Below are 19,904 nucleotides of genomic sequence, written 5' to 3'. Positions count from 1 at the left end.
TAAAGTTTGTTTGTATAAGGACTCAAGAGGTTTTATGGCTGTTTCTCCAGCCTGCCCCCAACTTGTGATGCAATAAGACATGGGAAAGAATCATAGCATGCATAAATATCTTGGCTGTGACCAAAGTGAGACAGTTCCTAATATGTCTAAAATTTGCTAAGTTGTACTTTACGGTTTTAACTGTTTTTTTTAACATGTTTCTTAAACTTCAAATTTGGATCCAGTGTCACACCAAAATATTTAAAATCAGTAACAATGTCACTTTTTTCACCTTTGATGAAAATATCAGCGTTAGGAGGTTGTACCATAGTCTCAAAGAAAAACATACCCTTTGTCCTGTTTACATTTAGACTCAGACATGATTGATCAAACCAATGTGTGATCCTTTGCAATGCGATTCTTAGCTTAGCAGCAGCTAACTCAGCTGTTTTTGCATGTGTGTACACAACGGTGTCGTCTGCATACATTTGTACATCAGGACACTGTTGAGGGACGTCATTAATATATAGGCTAAATAATAGGAGACCTAACACTGACCCTTGTGGAACACCCATTGTGCTCTTCATGTTACTGGACAGTGTGTCACCAACTTAAACACATTGTCTCCTATTAGATAAATATGAAGACATCCATGCCAGTGCTCCAGATGAGAAGTTAAATTTAGAGAGTTTTGATATTAAAACATCATGATTGACTGTGTCAAATGCTTTACGCAGATCTAAAAATACAGCACCAACTACTCCTCCTTTGTCAAGTCTTGATTTACTTTGCTCTATTAAGTGCAAGGTAGCAGTTTTGGTGGAATGATTTGCTCTAAAGCCAAATTGCATACAATGTAGACCAAAATTGCTTGTGTTAAGAAATGTTGTCAGTTGTTAAACAGCAGAGCTGAATAAAATCTCTGACTGAAAGTGCTCCGCTGTTTGACCAGCAGGTCATGGAGGGGATGTGATATGTTTTCCATGATGTTTAACAGTTTGTGCAGCATCCTCCTCTCCACAACCAGCTCCAGTGTATCCAGAGGAGTCCCCAGAACACAACCAGCCTTCCTGATCACTTACTTCAGTATTTTTGTCCGTGGTTCTGATGCTGCTGCCCCAGCAGATAGCAGCACAGAATATTGCACTCGCCACAACAGGCTGGTAGAAGATTTGCAACATCTTACTGCACATATTAAATGATCTAAGCTTCCTCAAGAAGTAGAGTCTCCCCTGTCCCTTCCTGCAGACACCCTCTGTGTTGCATTTTCAGTCCAGTCTGTGGTCGAGGTGGATTCCAAGGTATCTTTATCCCTCCACCACCTCCACCTCCTTTCCAAGAATGGAAATAGTGTTTAACCTAGCCCTGGTCCTCCTAAAATTCACAACAACAACAAGAAACAGCTGTGAAATAAATATTACAATTCTTTGTGCAATTGATATCCAAAACTGCACAAAATAGATCACTTTAAAGTGCAAGTACCTCAAACCTTTATGTAATGATTTTTCTCATATCTGAGTTATGAGTTATTATGTCTAGTTTAAACACACAAAAAATCTATGCAGTTACTGTTGCTTATTTAAGCCACAAATAACAATGAGACATCTCGTTTCAACAAGCGGAACAAAAGAAAAAAAATACGATTCCGCTGTCGGAACTTACCAGTGTAACATCCAGCGGAAGTAAACAACACAGGAGCTAGTCACGTTAGCTGCTTTGTTCTGTGCGTGGAAGAAGTCCCTCAGTAGGACAATAAAAAAATCTCGCTTGTAATTAAGCAACAATGTCTTCAGTTCAGTGTTTGAGAGAGTTCATCAACGAGCGACTAACTGCTGCTGCTGAAGAAATATTCCGAGTTTTTCAGAAAACTATCGTCGAGTACGAGGAAGAGATCAATCGTCAGAGCAGACTGCTGGATATCGTTTGGAAACCTGAAATAAAGTTACACCGAATAGGTTTGTACAAGCAGAATTATCCTTAAAAAACAAACATGTGAACAAAACGGAAGAAATTCAAGATGTGTAAAACTGAAATGGGAACTAGAATTGAACATTAAACTGTCGAAGTAGCTCTAAAAGATGGAGGGAATCCAGATGGGAGAACTTCATTCGCTTTTTTATTACACTCCACATAAAAAATAAACAATTGGATGAGCAACAGCAATGCCGGAGACAGTGTGGGCAAATAAATGCCTGTCACTCACATATTTTCTGGTTATGTATGAAAATACAAACATTCTGGGACAGGGTTATTCAGACTCTTCCCAGGGACCCCCGGATTTTGTAGCTGTGATTGATGCTTGGTGACATAACTCAAAAGAAGGACATCTATCTCTTCAAAATCCTGATACTTGGATGTATAAGGGCTATTACAAGGAGCTGATTGAGATGTGACCCTCCAAGACCAGGACAGTGGCTGGACATTGTGGTTCAGTGTTTTTACAATCATTTAGCAGACACTTTTATTCAAAGTGACGTACAACAGAGAGTTGATACAACATGAGCAAGGATCTAATCAGGAGAGAACAATAAGAGTAAGTGCCATAATGCTAAGTTTGAGTCCGATAGGACATAGGTGCCAACAGGCAGAGGCAATGCATAGAGTGCATAAAATGCATAGAAACAGTTTTTTTCCAGTCCATCAAGTGCAAAGGTGATGGCGAAAGAGCTGAGTCTTTAGTCTTTTTTTTAAAGATTTAGAGGGACTCTGCAGATTGGATGGAGATTGGTAACTTGTTTCACCACCAGGGAACTACAGAAGAGAGGAGTCAGGCTAGTGATTTAGGGCCCTGTTGTGGTGGTTGTACCAGGAGCCTTTCATTGGCCGAGCGTAGTGAGCGGGAGGGAGTGTAGACCTGAATGAGGGAGTTGAGGTAGGTGGGAGCTGTTTTTTATTCCTGGTCTTGGGGCACCGCTGGCCTACATGCTTTAGACGTTTCTCCTTTCCAACACACCTGATTCAAATGATCAGTTTTCATCAGGTGAATTATGCTCATATAAGTTCCAAATGATTTAAATACAGACAGACTTTATTTATTTGTGCCATTCCCACACACACCCCCGTACGTTAAGATCCCAGTAGTTTAAATGCATCCTTATGTGCTCAGATGTCTGGTTCTCTATCATCACATTAGTAACCTACTTCTTGTATCCCTTTTTCCTTCCAGAACTTCTACAGCAGCATGTCTGTGAGGAAGAGGAGGTTCTCACTGACCAGCAGCTCTGTAACCAGGAGAGGAACTCCTGTCTGGACCAAGAGGACCCAGAGCCTCCACAGATTAAAGAGGAACAGGAGGAAGTCTACACCAGTCTGGAGGGAGAACAGCTGGTGCTGAAGCAAGAGACTGAAACCTTTATGTGGACTCCTACTTGTGAGGAAAGTGACAACAGTGAAGATCAGACGGAGGACTCTGATGAAATTCAGAGTGCAGCAGAGAAAGAGCATGTTGTGAGCATGTTAGTTAAAAGCTCAGTGGTATCAGAACCAAACGGTGATGACCAACTCCTCTCTCACAACTCTCATGTACTTGAGAGCCAAGATCACAAAGGAGGCAAACATGGAGACTCAGGATCAACTGGGAATGCAGAGACAGAACCCAAGAAGAGACATCACAGGAGAAAAAATCCCACTAACAATGAAGAGAACTCTACCACATCAAAGATTCACAGTAATATTTATACAGGGAAAAAGTCTTTGAAATGCAACACGTATGGGAAAGCTTTCCAGTGCAAGTCCAATTTGAACAAACACCTGAGAGTCCACACAGGTGAGAAACCGTATCCATGTAACACTTGTGAGAAAAGGTTCTCTCGACCTGGTGCATTAAAAGTGCATATGAGAATCCACACAGGTGAGAAGCTGTATCCATGTAACACTTGTGAGAAAAGCTTCTCTGAGCTGGGCACATTAAAAATGCATATGAGAACACACACAGGGGAGAAGCCATACACATGTAACACTTGTGGAAAAAGATTCTCTCAACCTAGTACATTAAATGTGCATATGAGATTCCACACAGGTGAGAAGCTGTACCCATGCAACACTTGTGAGAAAATATTCTGTAAGCCTAGCACATTAAAAGTGCATATGAGAATCCACACAGGTGAGAAGCCGTACCCATGTAACACTTGTGAGAAAAGATTCTCTCAACTGTGCAGCTTAAACCTGCATATGAGAATCCACACAGGTGAGAAGCCGTACATATGTAACACTTGTGAGAAAAGGTTCTCTCGACTGATCACATTAAAGGACCATATGAGAACACACACAGGTGAGAAGCCGTACATATGTAACACTTGTGAGAAAAGGTTCTCTCGACTGGTCACATTAAAGGACCATATGAGAACACACACAGGTGAGAAGCCGTACACATGTAACATTTGTGAGAAAAGATTCTCTCATCTGTGCACATTAAAACACCATATGAGAACACACACAGGTGAGAAGCCGTACATATGTAACACTTGTGAGAAAAGGTTCTCTCGACTGGTCGCATTAAAGGACCATATGAGAACACACACAGGTGAGAAGCCATACACATGTAACATTTGTGAGAAAAGATTCTCTAAACGTAGCACATTGAAAATTCATATGAGAGTCCACACAGGTGAGAGACCGTAAACATGTCACACTTGTGAGGAAAGATTCTTGCGTCTGCGTGCATTAAAACTGCATATGAGAACCCACACAGGTGAGAAGCCGTAAAATTGTAAAACTTGTGGAGAAGATTTCACACGTGGAGATCACTTGAAGATGCACATGAGAACACACAGTAGGAAAAGATTCTGTCAGATGTCAAACTTGAAAAGACACAAGAATTAATCCAGATACGAAGCTATATAATTACAAAACATGAGGGAGAGCTTTGTGTTGACTTTACAATATACATGAGAGGAACCCACTGCAACATGGAAAAGATTATATCGTGTCTGAATTGGAAAAAACAGTCCACACAAGCTAGAGGCCTTGTATTGGTGAAACGTTGCAGAGGATTCATTTATTCATGGATAAAACACACAAGAACATATAATGGCAGCACATGTTGACAATAAACAATCCATGAACAGGAGAAACTTCCTGATTTAATTTGAGATCATTTTTTTGTTGTTTTGTTGCTATAGAGATGACACACAAATTGTAGATGATGTACTACATGGTGTAGTCAACACATTTTATTACCAATAAAATATTTTTGTCATGATGGCTTTTCAGACTGATACTCGTAATTTAATTGATTGGATGATGAGGAAAACTAAAAGTGACGTTAAGTGTTAGTAATACATACAATAAATGCCTAAACAAACATAGATAACAAAACGCTTTGTTTCTGATCTCATGTGTTTATTTTGATATTACCTTAGTTCATAAGATGATAATATTCAGGAAGTATACCAGGTTCATACATAGATAGATGACTTTATTAATCCCAAAGAGAAATTAAAGTGTTACAGCAGCCACCTGACATAAATCAAAATACAAATTACAAAAACAATTAGGTATAGGTAAAAGAAACAAATAGAATTAAATGCTAATATACAATAGCTTGACATAATAACTCAAATATTAAAAAAATAGAATTATTAAAAATAGAATAGAGACTAGAGATATCACTATAATATACCATTTGCTGAGTATACACTGCTCACTGATGTTAATATGCTATAGTACACTGTACATTAGTGCAAGACAGGTGGATGTTGATGAGGTAGTAAGATGCATGATTGTCCATGGATGTTACAATTGAGTGTAGATTGATACTTGAATGATTTACTGAATATAAATACTTGTAATAACAGTATATACGGACAGTATTTTAAAGAGTATCAAAATATTAACCTGAAATATAACGTGATGGATAATGTAATAAAATAAAAAGTCCAGGTGAGCAGTGTGTCTTCACTGTCAGAGGAGTCCCCTCTACCGACACAGAGGAGAGTCATTGTACAGACTGATGGCAGTTGGTAGGAATGACTTCCCGTAGCGTTGATTGATTGATTGATTGATTGATTGAATGGACAGTGCGCAGTTTGAAACATTAAAAATGCACTGCACCAGAGTTAGCTTGAAGCTAATTTGCATCTGTAGTCCCCAACAAAAAACATACAACAGCACAACAACAAACAGTAAAAAGCACCCACCCACCCCAGAAAGAAAAAAAAAAACAACATACACAATACAAAATACAAAGCTGCACACAGCACATCACATACACCCACAATGTCAATTAGAAATAATGTAAACTAAACTCCATTGAGTCACACAGCTGAGTTGAGATTGGTCTTTAGTACATGTTTCAGTCTGGTCTTGAATGCATTGATATACTACAGTTCTTCATATCATCAGGTAGGGCATTCCACTGAGTTGTGGCTTTCACAGAGAAAGCTGACTGGCCAAATGCAGTGCGACGAAATGGTGTGATACAATCTTTTATAGAGGATATACTGGAGGATCTAATAGATCCTACTGAGCGAGTGTACACAAAGTCGCATAGTGGAGGAGGGGCCAAACCATTTAAAATTTTATAAACTAGACACAAATTTGAGAATAATCTAAAATTCTCAAAGCCCAGTAAATTGTATTTCTCCAGTACCCTACAGTGATGGAAATGCATTGGCTTTTTGTCCAGAGTTTTTAAAGTTTGTTTGTATAAGGACTCAAGAGGTTTTATGGCTGTTTCTCCAGCCTGCCCCCAACTTGTGATGCAGTAAGACATGGGAAAGAATCATAGCATGCATAAATATCTTGGCTGTGACCAAAGTGAGACAGTTCCTAATATGTCTAAAATTTGCCAAGTTGTACTTTACGGTTTTAACTGTTTTTTTTAACATGTTTCTTAAACTTCAAATTTGGATCCAGTGTCACACCAAAATATTTAAAATCAGTAACAATGTCACTTTTTTCACCTTTGATGAAAATATCAGCGTTAGGAGGTTGTACCATAGTCTCAAAGAAAAACATACCCTTTGTCCTGTTTACATTTAGACTCAGACATGATTGATCAAACCAATGTGTGATCCTTTGCAATGCGATTCTTAGCTTAGCAGCAGCTAACTCAGCTGTTTTTGCATGTGTGTACACAACGGTGTCGTCTGCATACATTTGTACATCAGGACACTGTTGAGGGACGTCATTAATATATAGGCTAAATAATAGGAGACCTAACACTGACCCTTGTGGAACACCCATTGTGCTCTTCATGTTACTGGACAGTGTGTCACCAACTTAAACACATTGTCTCCTATTAGATAAATATGAAGACATCCATGCCAGTGCTCCAGATGAGAAGTTAAATTTAGAGAGTTTTGATATTAAAACATCATGATTGACTGTGTCGAATGCTTTACGCAGATCTAAAAATACAGCACCAACTACTCTTCCTTTGTCAAGTCTTGGATTTACTTTGCTCTATTAAGTGCAAGGTAGCAGTTTTGGTGGAATGATTTGCTCTAAAGCCAAATTGCATACAATGTAGACCAAAATTGCTTGTGTTAAGAAATGTTGTCAGTTGTTAAACAGCAGAGCTGAATAAAGTCTCTGACTGAAAGTGCTCAACAGGCCAGCCACAACAGGCTGGTAGAAGATTTGCAACATCTTACTGCACATATTAAATGATCTAAGCTTCCTCAAGAAGTAGAGTCTCCCCTGTCCCTTCCTGCAGACACCCTCTGTGTTGCATTTTCAGTCCAGTCTGTGGTCGAGGTGGATTCCAAGGTATCTTTATCCCTCCACCACCTCCACCTCCTTTCCAAGAATGGAAATAGTGTTTAACCTAGCCCTGGTCCTCCTAAAATTCACAACAACAACAAGAAACAGCTGTGAAATAAATATTACAATTCTTTGTGCAATTGATATCCAAAACTGCACGAAATAGATCACTTTAAAGTGCAAGTACCTCAAACCTTTATGTAATGAATTTTCTCATGTCTGAGTTATGAGTTATTATGTCTAGTTTAGACACATAAAACTTCTATGCAGTTACTGCTGCTTATTTAAGCCACAAATGACAATGAGACATCTCGTTTCAACAAGCGGAACGAAAAAAAAAATACGATTCCGCTGTCGGAACTTAACAGTGTAACATCCAGCGGAAGTAAACAACACAGGAGCTAGGCACATTAGCTGCTTTGTCCTGTGCTTGGAAGAAGTCTCTCAGCAGGACAATGAGACATCTTGCTTGTAATTAAGCAACAATGTCTTCAGTTCAGTGTTTGAGAGAGTTCATCAACGAGCGACTAACTGCTGCTGCTGAAGAAATATTCCGAGTTTTTCAGAAAACTATCGTCGAGTACGAGGAAGTGAACGATCGTCAGAGCAGACTGCTGGATATCGTTTGGAAACCTGAAATAAAGTTACACCGAATAGGTTTGTACAAGTAGAATTATCCTTAAAAAACAAACGTGAACAAAACGGAAGAAATTCAAGATGTGTAAAACTGAAATGGGAACTAGAATTGAACATTAAACTGTCGAAGTAGCTCTAAAAAATGGAGGGAATCCAGATGGAAGAACTTAATTCGCTTTTTTATTACACCCCACATAAAAAATAAACCATTGGATGAATAACAGCAATGCCGGAGACAGTGTGGGCAGATAAATGCTTATCACTCACATATTTTCTGGTTATGTATGAAAATACAAACATTCTGGGACAGGGTTATTCAGACTCTTCTCAGGGACCCCCGGATTTTGTAGCTGTGATTGATGCTTGGTGACATAACTCAAGAGAAGGACATCTATCTCTTCAAAATCCTGATACTTGGATGTATAAGGGCTATTACAAGGAGCTGATTGAGATGTGACCCTCCAAGACCAGGACAGTGGCTGGACATTGTGGTTCAGTGTTTTTACAATTTACAATCTCATTTAGCAGACACTTTTATCCAAAGTGACGTACAACAGAGAGTTGATACAACATGAGCAAGGATCTAATCAGGAGAGAACAATAAGAGTAAGTGCCATTATGCTAAGTTTGAGTCCGATAGGACGTAGGTGCCAACAGGCAGAGGCAATGCATAGAGTGCATAAAATGCATAGAAACAGTTTTTTTCCAGTCCATCAAGTGCAAAGGTGATGGCGAAAGAGCTGAGTCTTTAGTCTTTTTTTTAAAGATTTAGAGGGACTCTGCAGATTGGATGGAGATTGGTAACTTGTTTCACCACCAGGGAACTACAGAAGAGAGGAGTCAGGCTAGTGATTTAGGGCCCTGTTGTGGTGGTTGTACCAGGAGCCTTTCATTGGCAGATTGTAGTGAGCGGGAGGGAGTGTAGACCTGAATGAGGGAGTTCAGTTAGGTGGGAGCTGTTTTTTATACCTGGTCTTGGGGCACCGCTGGCCTACATGTTTTAGATGTTTCTCCTTTCCAACACATCTGATTCAAATGATCAGTTTGTCATCAGGTGAATTATGCTCATATAAGTTCCAAATGATTTAAATACAGACAGACTTTATTTATTTGTGCCATTCCCACACACACCCCCATATGTTAAGATCCCAGTAGTTTAAATGCATCCTTATGTGCTCAGATGTCTGGTTTTCTATCATCACATTAGTAACCTACTTCTTGTGTCCCTTTTTCCTTCCAGAGCTTCTACAGCAGCATGTCTGTGAGGAAGAGGAGGTTCTCACTGAACAGCAGCTCTGTAACCAGGAGAAGAACTCCAGTCTGGACCAAGAGGACCCAGAGCCTCCACAGATTAAAGAGGAACAGGAGGAAATCTACACCAGTCTGGAGGGAGCACAGCTGGTGCTGAAGCAAGAGACTGAAACCTTTATGTGGACTCCTACTTGTGAGGAAAGTGACAACAGTGAAGATCAGACGGAGGACTCTGATGAAACTCAGAGTGCAGCAGAGAAAGAGCATGTTGTGAGCATGTTAGTTAAAAGCTCAGTGGTATCACAACCAAACAGTGATGACCAACTCCTCTCTCTCAACTCTCATGTACTTGAGAGCCAAGATCACAAAGGAGGCAAACATGGAGACTCAGGATTAACCGGAAATGCAGAGACAGAACCCAAGAAGAGACATCACAGGAGAAAAAATCCCACTAACAATGAAGACAACTCTACCACATCAAAGATTCACAGTAATATTTATACAGGGAAAAAGTCTTTAAAATGCAACACGTATGGGAAAGCTTTCAAGTGCATGTCCAATTTGAACAAACACCTGAGAGTCCACACAGGTGAGAAGCCGTACCCATGTAACACTTGTGAGAAAAGCTTCTCTCACCCTAGCGGATTAAAAGTGCATATGAGAATCCACACAGGTGAGAAGCTGTATCCATGTAACACTTGTGAGAAAAGGTTCTCTCGACCTGGTGCATTAAAAGTGCATATGAGAACACACACAGGTGAGAAGCCATACACATGTAACATTTGTGAGAAAAGATTCCCTCATCTGGGCACATTAAAAATGCATATGAGAACACACACAGGGGAGAAGCCATACACATGTAACATTTGTGAGAAAAGATTCTCTGCACTGAGCACATTAAAGGACCATATGAGAACACACACAGGGGAGAAGCCATACACATGTAACATTTGTGAGAAAAGATTCCCTCAACTGGGCACATTAAAAATGCATATGAGAACACACACAGGGGAGAAGCCATACACATGTAACATTTGTGAGAAAAGATTCTCTCATCTGGGCACATTAAAAATGCATATGAGAATACACACAGGGGAGAAGCCATACACATGTAACACTTGTGAGAAAAGATTCTCTCAACTGTGCAACTTAAACCTGCATATGAGACTCCACACAGGTGAGAAGCCGTACATATGTAACACTTGTGAGAAAAGATTCTCTAAACGTAGCACATTGAAAATTCATATGAGAGTCCACACAGGTGAGAGACCGTAAACATGTCACACTTGTGAGAAAAGATTCTTGCGTCTGCGTGCATTAAAACTGCATATGAGAACCCACACAGGTGAGAAGCCGTAAAATTGTAAAACTTGTGGAGAAGATTTCACACGTGGAGATCACTTGAAGATGCACATGAGAACACACAGTAGGAAAAGATTCTGTCAGATGTCAAACTTGAAAAGACACAAGAATTAATCCAGATACGAAGCCATATAATTACAAAACATGAGGGAGAGCTTTGTGTTGACTTTACAATATACATGAGAAGAACCTACTGCAACATGGAAAAGATTATATCATGTCTGATTTGGAAAAAACATAGAGTCCACACAAGCTAGAAGCCTTGTATTGGTGAAACGTTGCAGAGGATTCAGTTATTCATGGTTAAACACACAAGAACATATAATGGCAGCACATGTTGACAATAAACAATCCATGAACAGGACAAACTTCCTGATTTAACTTGAGATAATTTTTTTGTTGTTTTGTTGCTATACAGATGACACACAAATTGTAGATGATGTACTACATGGTGTAGTCAACACATTTCATTGCCAATAAAATATTTTTGTCATGATGGCTTTTCAGACTGATACTCGTAATTTAATTGATTAGATGATTAGGAAAACTAAAAGTGACGTTAAGTGTTAGTAATACATACAATAAATGCCTAAACAAACATAGATAACAAAACACTTTGTTTCTGATCTCATGTATTTATTTTGATATTACCTTGCTTCATGAGATAATATTCAGGAAGTATACCAGGTTCATACATAGATAGATGACTTTATTAATCCCAAAGAGAAATTAAAGTGTTACAGCAGCCACCTGACATAAATCAAAATACAAAATACAAAAACAATTAGGTATAGGTAAAAGAAACAAATAGAATTAAATGCTGATATACAATAGCTTAATATAGTAACTCAAATATAAAAAAAATGGAATTATTAAAAATAGAATAGAGACTAGAGATATCACTATAATATACCATTTGCTGAGTATACACTGCTCACTGATGTTAATATGCTATAGTACACTGTACATTAGTGCAAGACAGGTGGATGTTGATGAGGTAGTAAGATGCATGATTGTCCATGGATGTTACAATTGAGTGTAGATTGATACTTGAATGATTAACTGAATATAAATACATGTAATAACAGTATATACGGACAGTATTTTAAAGAGTATCAAAATATTAACCTGAAATATAACATGTGATGGATAATGTAATAAAATAAAAAGTCCAGGTGAGCAGTGTGTCTTCACTGTCAGAGGAGTCCCCTCTACCGACACAGAGGTGAGTCATTGTACAGACTGATGGCAGTTGGTAGGAATGACTTCCTGTAGCATTGATAGATTGATTGATCGATTGATTGATTGAATGGGACAGTGTGCAGTTTGAAACATTAAAGATGGACTGCACCAGAGTTAGCTTGAAGCTAATTTGCATCTGTAGTCCCCGACAAAAAACATACAACAGCACAACAACAAACAATAAAAAGCCCCCCCCCCCCCCCCGGAAAAAAAAGAAGTAAACTAAACTAAACTGATTGGTCTTTAGTACATGTCTGGTCTTGAATGCATTGATAGAACTACAGTTCTTCATATCATCAGGTAGGGCATTCCACTGAGTTGTGGCTTTCACAGAGAAAGCTCACTGGCCAAATGCAGTGCGACGAAATGGTGTGACACAATCTTTTATAGAGGATATTCTGGAGGATCTAATAGAACCTACTGAGCGAGTGTACACAAAGTCGCATAGTGGAGGAGGGGCCAAACCATTTAAGATTTTATAAACTAGGCACAAATTTGAGAATAATCTAAAATTCTCAAAGCTCAGTAAATTGTATTTCTCCAGTACCCTACAGTGATGGAAATGGATTGGCTTTTTGTCCAGAGTTTTTAAAGTTTGTTTGTATAAGGACTCAAGAGGTTTTATGGCTGTTTCTCCAGCCTGCCCCCAACTTGTGATGAAATAAGACATGGGAAAGAATCATAGCATGCATAAATATCTTGGCTGTGACCAAAGTGAGACAGTTCCTAATATGTCTAAAATTTGCTAAGTTGTACTTTACGGTTTTAACTGTTTTTTTTAACATGTTTCTTAAACTTCAAATTTGGATCCAGTGTCACACCAAAATATTTAAAATCAGTAACTATGTCACTTTTTTCACCTTTGATGAAAATATCAGCGTTAGGAGGTTGTACCATAGTCTCGAAGAAAAATATACCCTTTGTCTTGTTTACATTTAGACTCAGACATGATTGATCAAACCAATGTGTGATCCTTTGCAATGCGATTCTTAGCTTAGCAGCAGCTAACTCAGCTGTTTTTGCATGTGTGTACACAACGGTGTCGTCTGCATACATTTGTACATCAGGACACTGTTGAGGGACGTCATTAATATATAGGCTAAATAATAGGAGACCTAACACTGACCCTTGTGGAACACCCATTGTGCTCTTCATGTTACAGGACAGTGTGTCACCAACTTAAACACGTTGTCTCCTATTAGATAAATATGAAGACATCCATGCCAGTGCTCCAGATGAGAAGTTAAATTTAGAGAGTTTTGATATTAAAACATCATGATTGACTGTGTCGAATGCTTTACACAGATCTAAAAATACAGCACCAACTACTCCTCCTTTGTCAAGTCTTGATTTACTTTGTTATTTTAAGTGCAAGGTAGCAGTTTTGGTGGAATGATTTGCTCTAAAGCCAAATTGCATACAATGTAGACCAAAATTGCTTGTGTTAAGAAATGTTGTCAGTTGTTAAACAGCAGAGCTGAATAAAATCTCTGACTGAAAGTGCTCCGCTGTTTGACCAGCAGGTCTTGGAGGGGATGTGACATGTTTTCCATGATGTTTAACAGTTTGTGCAGCATCCTCCTCTCCACAACCAGCTCCAGTGTATCCAGAGGAGTCCCCAGAACACAACCAGCCTTCCTGATCACTTACTTCAGTATTTTTGTCCGTGGTTCTGATGCTGCTGCCCCAGCAGATAGCAGCACAGAATATTGCACTCGCCACAACAGGCTGGTAGAGGATTTGCAACATCTTACTGCACATATTAAATGATCTAAGCTTCCTCAAGAAGTAGAGTCTCCCCTGTCCCTTCCTGCAGACACCCTCTGTGTTGCATTTTCAGTCCAGTCTGTGGTCGAGGTGGATTCCAAGGTATCTTTATCCCTCCACCACCTCCACCTCCTTTCCAAGAATGGAAATAGTGTTTAACCTAGCCCTGGTCCTCCTAAAATTCACAATAACAACAAGAAACAGCTGTGAAATAAATATTACAATTCTTTGTGCAATTGATATCCAAAACTGCACGAAATAGATCACTTTAAAGTGCAAGTACCTCAAACCTTTATGTAATGAATTTTCTCATGTCTGAGTTATGAGTTATTATGTCTAGTTTAAACACATAAAACTTCTATGCAGTTACTGTTGCTTATTTAAGCCACAAATAACAATGAGACATCTCGTTTCAACAAGCGGAACGAAAAAAAAATACGATTCCGCTGTCGGAACTTAACAGTGTAACATCCAGCGGAAGTAAACAACACAAGAGCTAGTCACGTTAGCTTCTTTGTCCTGTGCTTGGAAGAAGTCTTTCAGCAGGACAATGAGACATCTCGCTTGTAATTAAGCAACAATGTCTTCAGTTCAGTGTTTGAGAGAGTTAATCAACGAACGACTAACTGCTGCTGCTGAAGAAATATTCCGAGTTTTTCAGACAATTATCGTTGATTACGAGGAAGTGATCGATCGTCAGAGCAGACTGCTGGATATCGTTTGGAAACCTGAAATAAAGTTACAGAGAATAGGTTTGTACAAGCAGAATTATCTTTAAAAAGAACATGTGAACAAAATGGAAGAAATTCAAGATATGTAAAACTGAAATGGGAACTAGAATTGAACATTAAACTGTCGAAGTAGCTCTAAAAGATGGAGGGAATTCAGATGGAAGAACTTAATTCGCTTTTTTATTACACCCAACATAAAAAATAAATCATTGGATGAATAACAGCAATGCCGGAGACAGTGTGGGCAGATAAATGCCTATCATTCACATATTTTCTGGTTATGTATGAAAATACAAACATTCTGGGACAGGGTTATTCAGACTCTTCTCAGGGACCCCCGGATTTTGTAGCTGTGATTGATGCTTGGTGACATAACTCAAAAGAAGGACATCTATCTCTTCAAAATCCTGATACTTGGATGTATAAGGGCTATTACTAGGAGCTGGTTGAGATGTTACCCTCCAAGACCAGGACAGTGGCTGGACATTGTGGTTCAGTGTTTTTACAATTTACAATCTCATTTAGCAGACACTTTTATCCAAAGTGACGTACAACAGAGAGTTGATACAACATGAGCAAGGATCTAGTCAGGAGAGAACAATATGAGTAAGTGCCATAATGCTAAGTTTGAGTCCGATAGGATGTAGGTGCCAACAGGAAGGGGCAATGGATAGAGTGCATAAAATGCATAGAAGCAGATTTTTTCCAGTCCATCAAGTGCAAAGGTGATGGCGAAAGAGCTGAGTCTTTAGTCTTTTTTTTAAAGATTTAGAGGGACTCTGCAGATCGGATGGAGATTGGTAACTTGTTTCACCACCAGGGAACTACAGAAGAGAGGAGTCAGGCTAGTGATTTAGGGCCCTGTTGTGGTGGTTGTACCAGGAGCCTTTCATTGGCAGAGCGTAGTGAGCGGGAGGGAGTGTAGACCTGAATGAGGGAGTTCAGGTAGGTGGGAGCTGTTTTTTATTCCTGGTCTTGGGGCACTGCTGGCCTACATGTTTTAGATGTTTCTCCTTTCCAACGCACCTGATTCAAATGATCAGTTTTCATCAGGTGAATTATGCTCATATAAGTTCCAAATGATTTAAATACAGACAGACTTTATTTATTTGTGCCATTCCCACACACACCCCCATATGTTAAGATCCCAGTAGTTTAAATGCATCCTTATGTGCTCAGATGTCTGGTTTTCTATCATCACATTAGTAACCTACTTCTTGTGTCCCTTTTTCCTTCCAGAACTTCTACAGCAGCATGTCTGTGAGGAAGAGGAGGTTCTCACTGACCAGCAGCTCTGTAACCAGGAGAGGAACTCCAGGCTGGACCAAGACGGCCCAGAGCCTCCACAGATTAAAGAGGAACAGGAGGAAGTCTACACCAGTCTGGAGGGAGAGCAGCTGGTGCTGAAGCAAGAGACTGAAACCTTTATGTGGACTCCTACTTGTGAGGAAAGTGACAACAGTGAAGATCAGACGGAGGACTCTGATGAAACTCAGAGTGCAGCAGAGAAAGAGCATGTTGTGAGCATGTTAGTTAAAAGCTCAGTGGTATCAGAACCAAACAGTGATGACCAACTCCTCTCTCACAACTCTCATGTACTTGAGAGCCAAGATCACAAAGGAGGCAAACATGGAGACTCAGGATCAACCAGAAATGCAGAGACAGAACCCAAGAAGAGACATCACAGGAGAAAAAATCCCACTAACAATGAAGACAACTCTACCACATCAAAGATTCACAGTAATATTTATACAGGGAAAAAGTCTTTAAAATGCAACACGTATGGGAAAGCTTTCAAGTGCAAGTCCAATTTGAACAAACACCTGAGAGTCCACACAGGTGAGAAGCCGTACCCATGTAACACTTGTGAGAAAAGCTTCTCTCACCCTAGTGGATTAAAAGTGCATATGAGAATCCACACAGGTGAGAAGCCGTACCCATGTAACACTTGTGAGAAAAGCTTCTCTCACCCTAGTGGATTAAAAGTGCATATGAGAACACACACAGGGGAGAAGCCATACACATGTAACATTTGTGAGAAAAGATTCCCCCATCTGGGCACATTAAAAATGCATATGAGAACACACACAGGGGAGAAGCCATACACATGTAACATTTGTGAGAAAAGATTCTCTCATCTGGGCACATTAAAAATGCATATGAGAATACACACAGGGGAGAAGCCATACACATGTAACACTTGTGACAAAATATTCTCTCAACGTAGTGCATTCAGTGTGCATATGAGATTCCACACAGGTGAGAAGCTGTATCCATGTAACACTTGTGAGAAAATATTCTGTAAGCCTAGCACATTAAAAGTGCATATGAGAATCCACACAGGTGAGAAGCCGTACATATGTAACACTTGTGAGAAAAGGTTCTCTCAACTGGTCACATTAAAACAGCATATGAGAACACACACAGGTGAGAAGCCGTACACATGTAACATTTGTGAGAAAAGATTCTCTCAGCTGTGCACATTAAAACACCATATGAGAGCACACACAGGTGAGAAGCCATACATATGTAACACTTGTGAGAAAAGATTCTCTAAACGTAGCACATTGAAAATTCATATGAGAGTCCACACAGGTGAGAAGCCGTACACATGTCACACTTGTGAGAAAAGATTCTTGCGTCTGCGTGCATTAAAACTGCATATGAGAACCCACACAGGTGAGAAGCCGTAAAATTGTAAAACTTGTGGAGAAGATTTCACACGTGGAGATGACTTGAAGATGCACATGAGAACACACAGTAGGAAAAGATTTTGTCAGATGTCAAACTCGAGAAGACACAAGAATTAATCCAGATACAAAGCTATATAATTACAAAACATGAGGGAGAGCTTTGTGTTGACTTTACAATATACATGAGAAGAACCTACTGCAACATGGAAAAGATTATATCATGTCTGAATTGGAAAAAACAGTCCACACAAGCTAGAAGCCTTGTATTGGTGAAACGTTGCAGAGGATTCAGTTATTCATGGTTAAACACACAAGAACATATAATGGCAGCACATGTTGACAATAAACAATCCATGAACAGGACAAACTTCCTGATTTAACTTGAGATCATTTTTTTGTTGTTTTGTTGCTATAGAGATGACACACAAATAGAAGATGATGTACTACATGGTGTAGTCAACACATTTTATTACCAATAAAATATTTTTGTCATGATGGCTTTTCAGACTGATACTCGTAATTTAATTGATTGGATGATTAGGAAAACTAAAAGTGACGTTAAGTGTTAGTAATACATACAATAAATGCCTAAACAAACATAGATAACAAAACGCTTTGTTTCTGATCTCATGTATTTATTTTGATATTACCTTGCTTCATGAGATAATATTCAGGAAGTATACCAGGTTCATACATAGATAGATGACTTTATTAATCCCAAAGAGAAATTAAAGTGTTACAGCAGCCACCTGACATAAATCAAAATACAAAATACAAAAACAATTAGGTATAGGTAAAAGAAACAAATAGAATTAAATGCTAATATACAATAGCTTAATATACTAACTCAAATATAAAAAAATGGAATTATTAAAAATAGAATAGAGACTAGAGATATCACTATAATATACCATTTGCTGAGTATACACTGCTCACTGATGTTAATATGCTATAGTACACTGTACATTAGTGCAAGACAGATGGATGTTGATGAGGTAGTAAGATGCATGATTGTCCATGGATGTTACAATTGAGTGTAGATTGATACTTGAATGATTTACTGAATATAAATACATGTAATAACAGTATATACGGACAGTATTTTAAAGAGTATCAAAATATTAACCTGAAATATAACATGTGATGGATAATGTAATAAAATAAAAAGTCCAGGTGAGCAGTGTGTCTTCACTGTCAGAGGAGTCCCCTCTACCGACACAGAGGAGAGTCATTGTACAGACTGATGGCAGTTGGTAGGAATGACTTCCCGTAGCGTTGATTGATTGATTGATTGATTGATTGAATGGACAGTGCGCAGTTTGAAACATTAAAGATGCACTGCACCAGAGTTAGCTTGAAGCCAGTATGCATCTGTAGTCCCCGACAAAAAACATACAACAGCACAACAACAAACAGTAAAAAGCACCCCCCCCCCACCCCAGAAAGAAAAAAACAACAACATACACAATACAAAATACAAAGCTGCACACAGGACATCACATACACCCACAATGTCAATTAGAAATAATGTAAACTAAACTCCATTGAGTCACACAGCTGAGTTGAGATTGGTCTTTAGTACATGTTTCAGTCTGGTCTTGAATGCATTGATATACTACAGTTCTTCATATCATCAGGTAGGGCATTCCACTGAGTTGTGGCTTTCACAGAGAAAGCTGACTGGCCAAATGCAGTGCGACGAAATGGTGTGATACAATCTTTTATAGAGGATATACTGGAGGATCTAATAGATCCTACTGAGCGAGTGTACACAAAGTCGCATAGTGGAGGAGGGGCCAAACCATTTAAAATTTTATAAACTAGACACAAATTTGAGAATAATCTAAAATTCTCAAAGCCCAGTAAATTGCATTTCTCCAGTACCCTACAGTGATGGAAATGCATTGGCTTTTTGTCCAGAGTTTTTAAAGTTTGCTTGTATAAGGACTCAAGAGGTTTTATGGCTGTTTCTCCAGCCTGCCCCCAACTTGTGATGCAGTAAGACATGGGAAAGAATCATAGCATGCATAAATATCTTGGCTGTGACCAAAGTGAGACAGTTCCTAATATGTCTAAAATTTGCAAAGTTGTACTTTACGGATTTAACTGTTTTTTTTAACATGTTTCTTAAACTTCAAATTTGGATCCAGTGTCACACCAAAATATTTAAAATCAGTAACTATGTCACTTTTTTCACCTTTGATGAAAATATCAGCGTTAGGAGGTTGTACCATAGTCTCAAAGAAAAACATACCCTTTGTCTTGTTCACATTTAGACTCAGACATGATTGATCAAACCAATGTGTGATCCTTTGCAATGCGATTCTTAGCTTAGCAGCAGCTAACTCAGCTGTTTTTGCATGTGTGTACACAACGGTGTCGTCTGCATACATTTGTAGTTCTACATCATGACACTGTTGAGGGAGGTCATTAATATATAGGTTAAATAATAGGAGACCTAACACTGACCCTTGTGGAACACCCATTGTGCTCTTCATGTTACTGGACAGTGTGTCACCAACTTAAACACATTGTCTGC

At 39.0% G+C, this 19,904-nt stretch overlaps 1 protein-coding gene across 3 annotated transcripts; it reads left to right on the top strand.

The window, feature by feature from the left end:
• The first annotated feature begins 1,635 nt into the window (after positions 1-1,635).
• Positions 1,636-18,542, top strand: LOC121903957 (zinc finger protein 2 homolog). 3 transcript variants are annotated; one of them, XM_042421405.1, is made up of 4 exons: positions 1,637-1,934; positions 3,146-3,745; positions 15,912-16,511; positions 16,596-18,542. In XM_042421405.1, the coding sequence occupies exons 1-4, from the start codon at positions 1,763-1,765 to the stop codon at positions 17,363-17,365; spliced, it is 2,142 nt and encodes a 713-aa protein (XP_042277339.1). In that variant the 5' UTR covers positions 1,637-1,762; the 3' UTR covers positions 17,366-18,542. The 3 variants fall into 3 exon arrangements, with proteins under 3 accessions (XP_042277340.1, XP_042277339.1, XP_042277338.1); XM_042421406.1 differs by lacking the exons at positions 15,912-16,511; positions 16,596-18,542 and adding an exon at positions 9,560-11,428 and having other exon boundaries at positions 1,636-1,934; XM_042421404.1 differs by having other exon boundaries at positions 15,912-18,542.
• Positions 18,543-19,904: the final 1,362 nt, after the last annotated feature.

The sequence above is a fragment of the Thunnus maccoyii genome, chromosome 9, assembly GCF_910596095.1.
Source record: "Thunnus maccoyii chromosome 9, fThuMac1.1, whole genome shotgun sequence".
Taxonomy (NCBI): domain Eukaryota; kingdom Metazoa; phylum Chordata; class Actinopteri; order Scombriformes; family Scombridae; genus Thunnus; species Thunnus maccoyii.
This window is presented reverse-complemented; position numbering and strand designations above follow the sequence as displayed.

What these genes read in the sequence shown, in the direction of transcription:
- LOC121903957 (XM_042421404.1), top strand. Translation starts at nt 1,763, where the DNA reads ATGTCTTCAGTTCAGTGTTTGAGAGAGTTCATCAACGAGCGACTAACT. An exon ending in AATAAAGTTACACCGAATAG is followed by an intron (nt 1,935 to 3,145) that starts GTTTGTACAAGC and finishes TTTTCCTTCCAG; the next exon opens with AACTTCTACAGCAGCATGTC. An exon ending in ACACCTGAGAGTCCACACAG is followed by an intron (nt 3,746 to 15,911) that starts GTGAGAAACCGT and finishes TTTTCCTTCCAG; the next exon opens with AACTTCTACAGCAGCATGTC.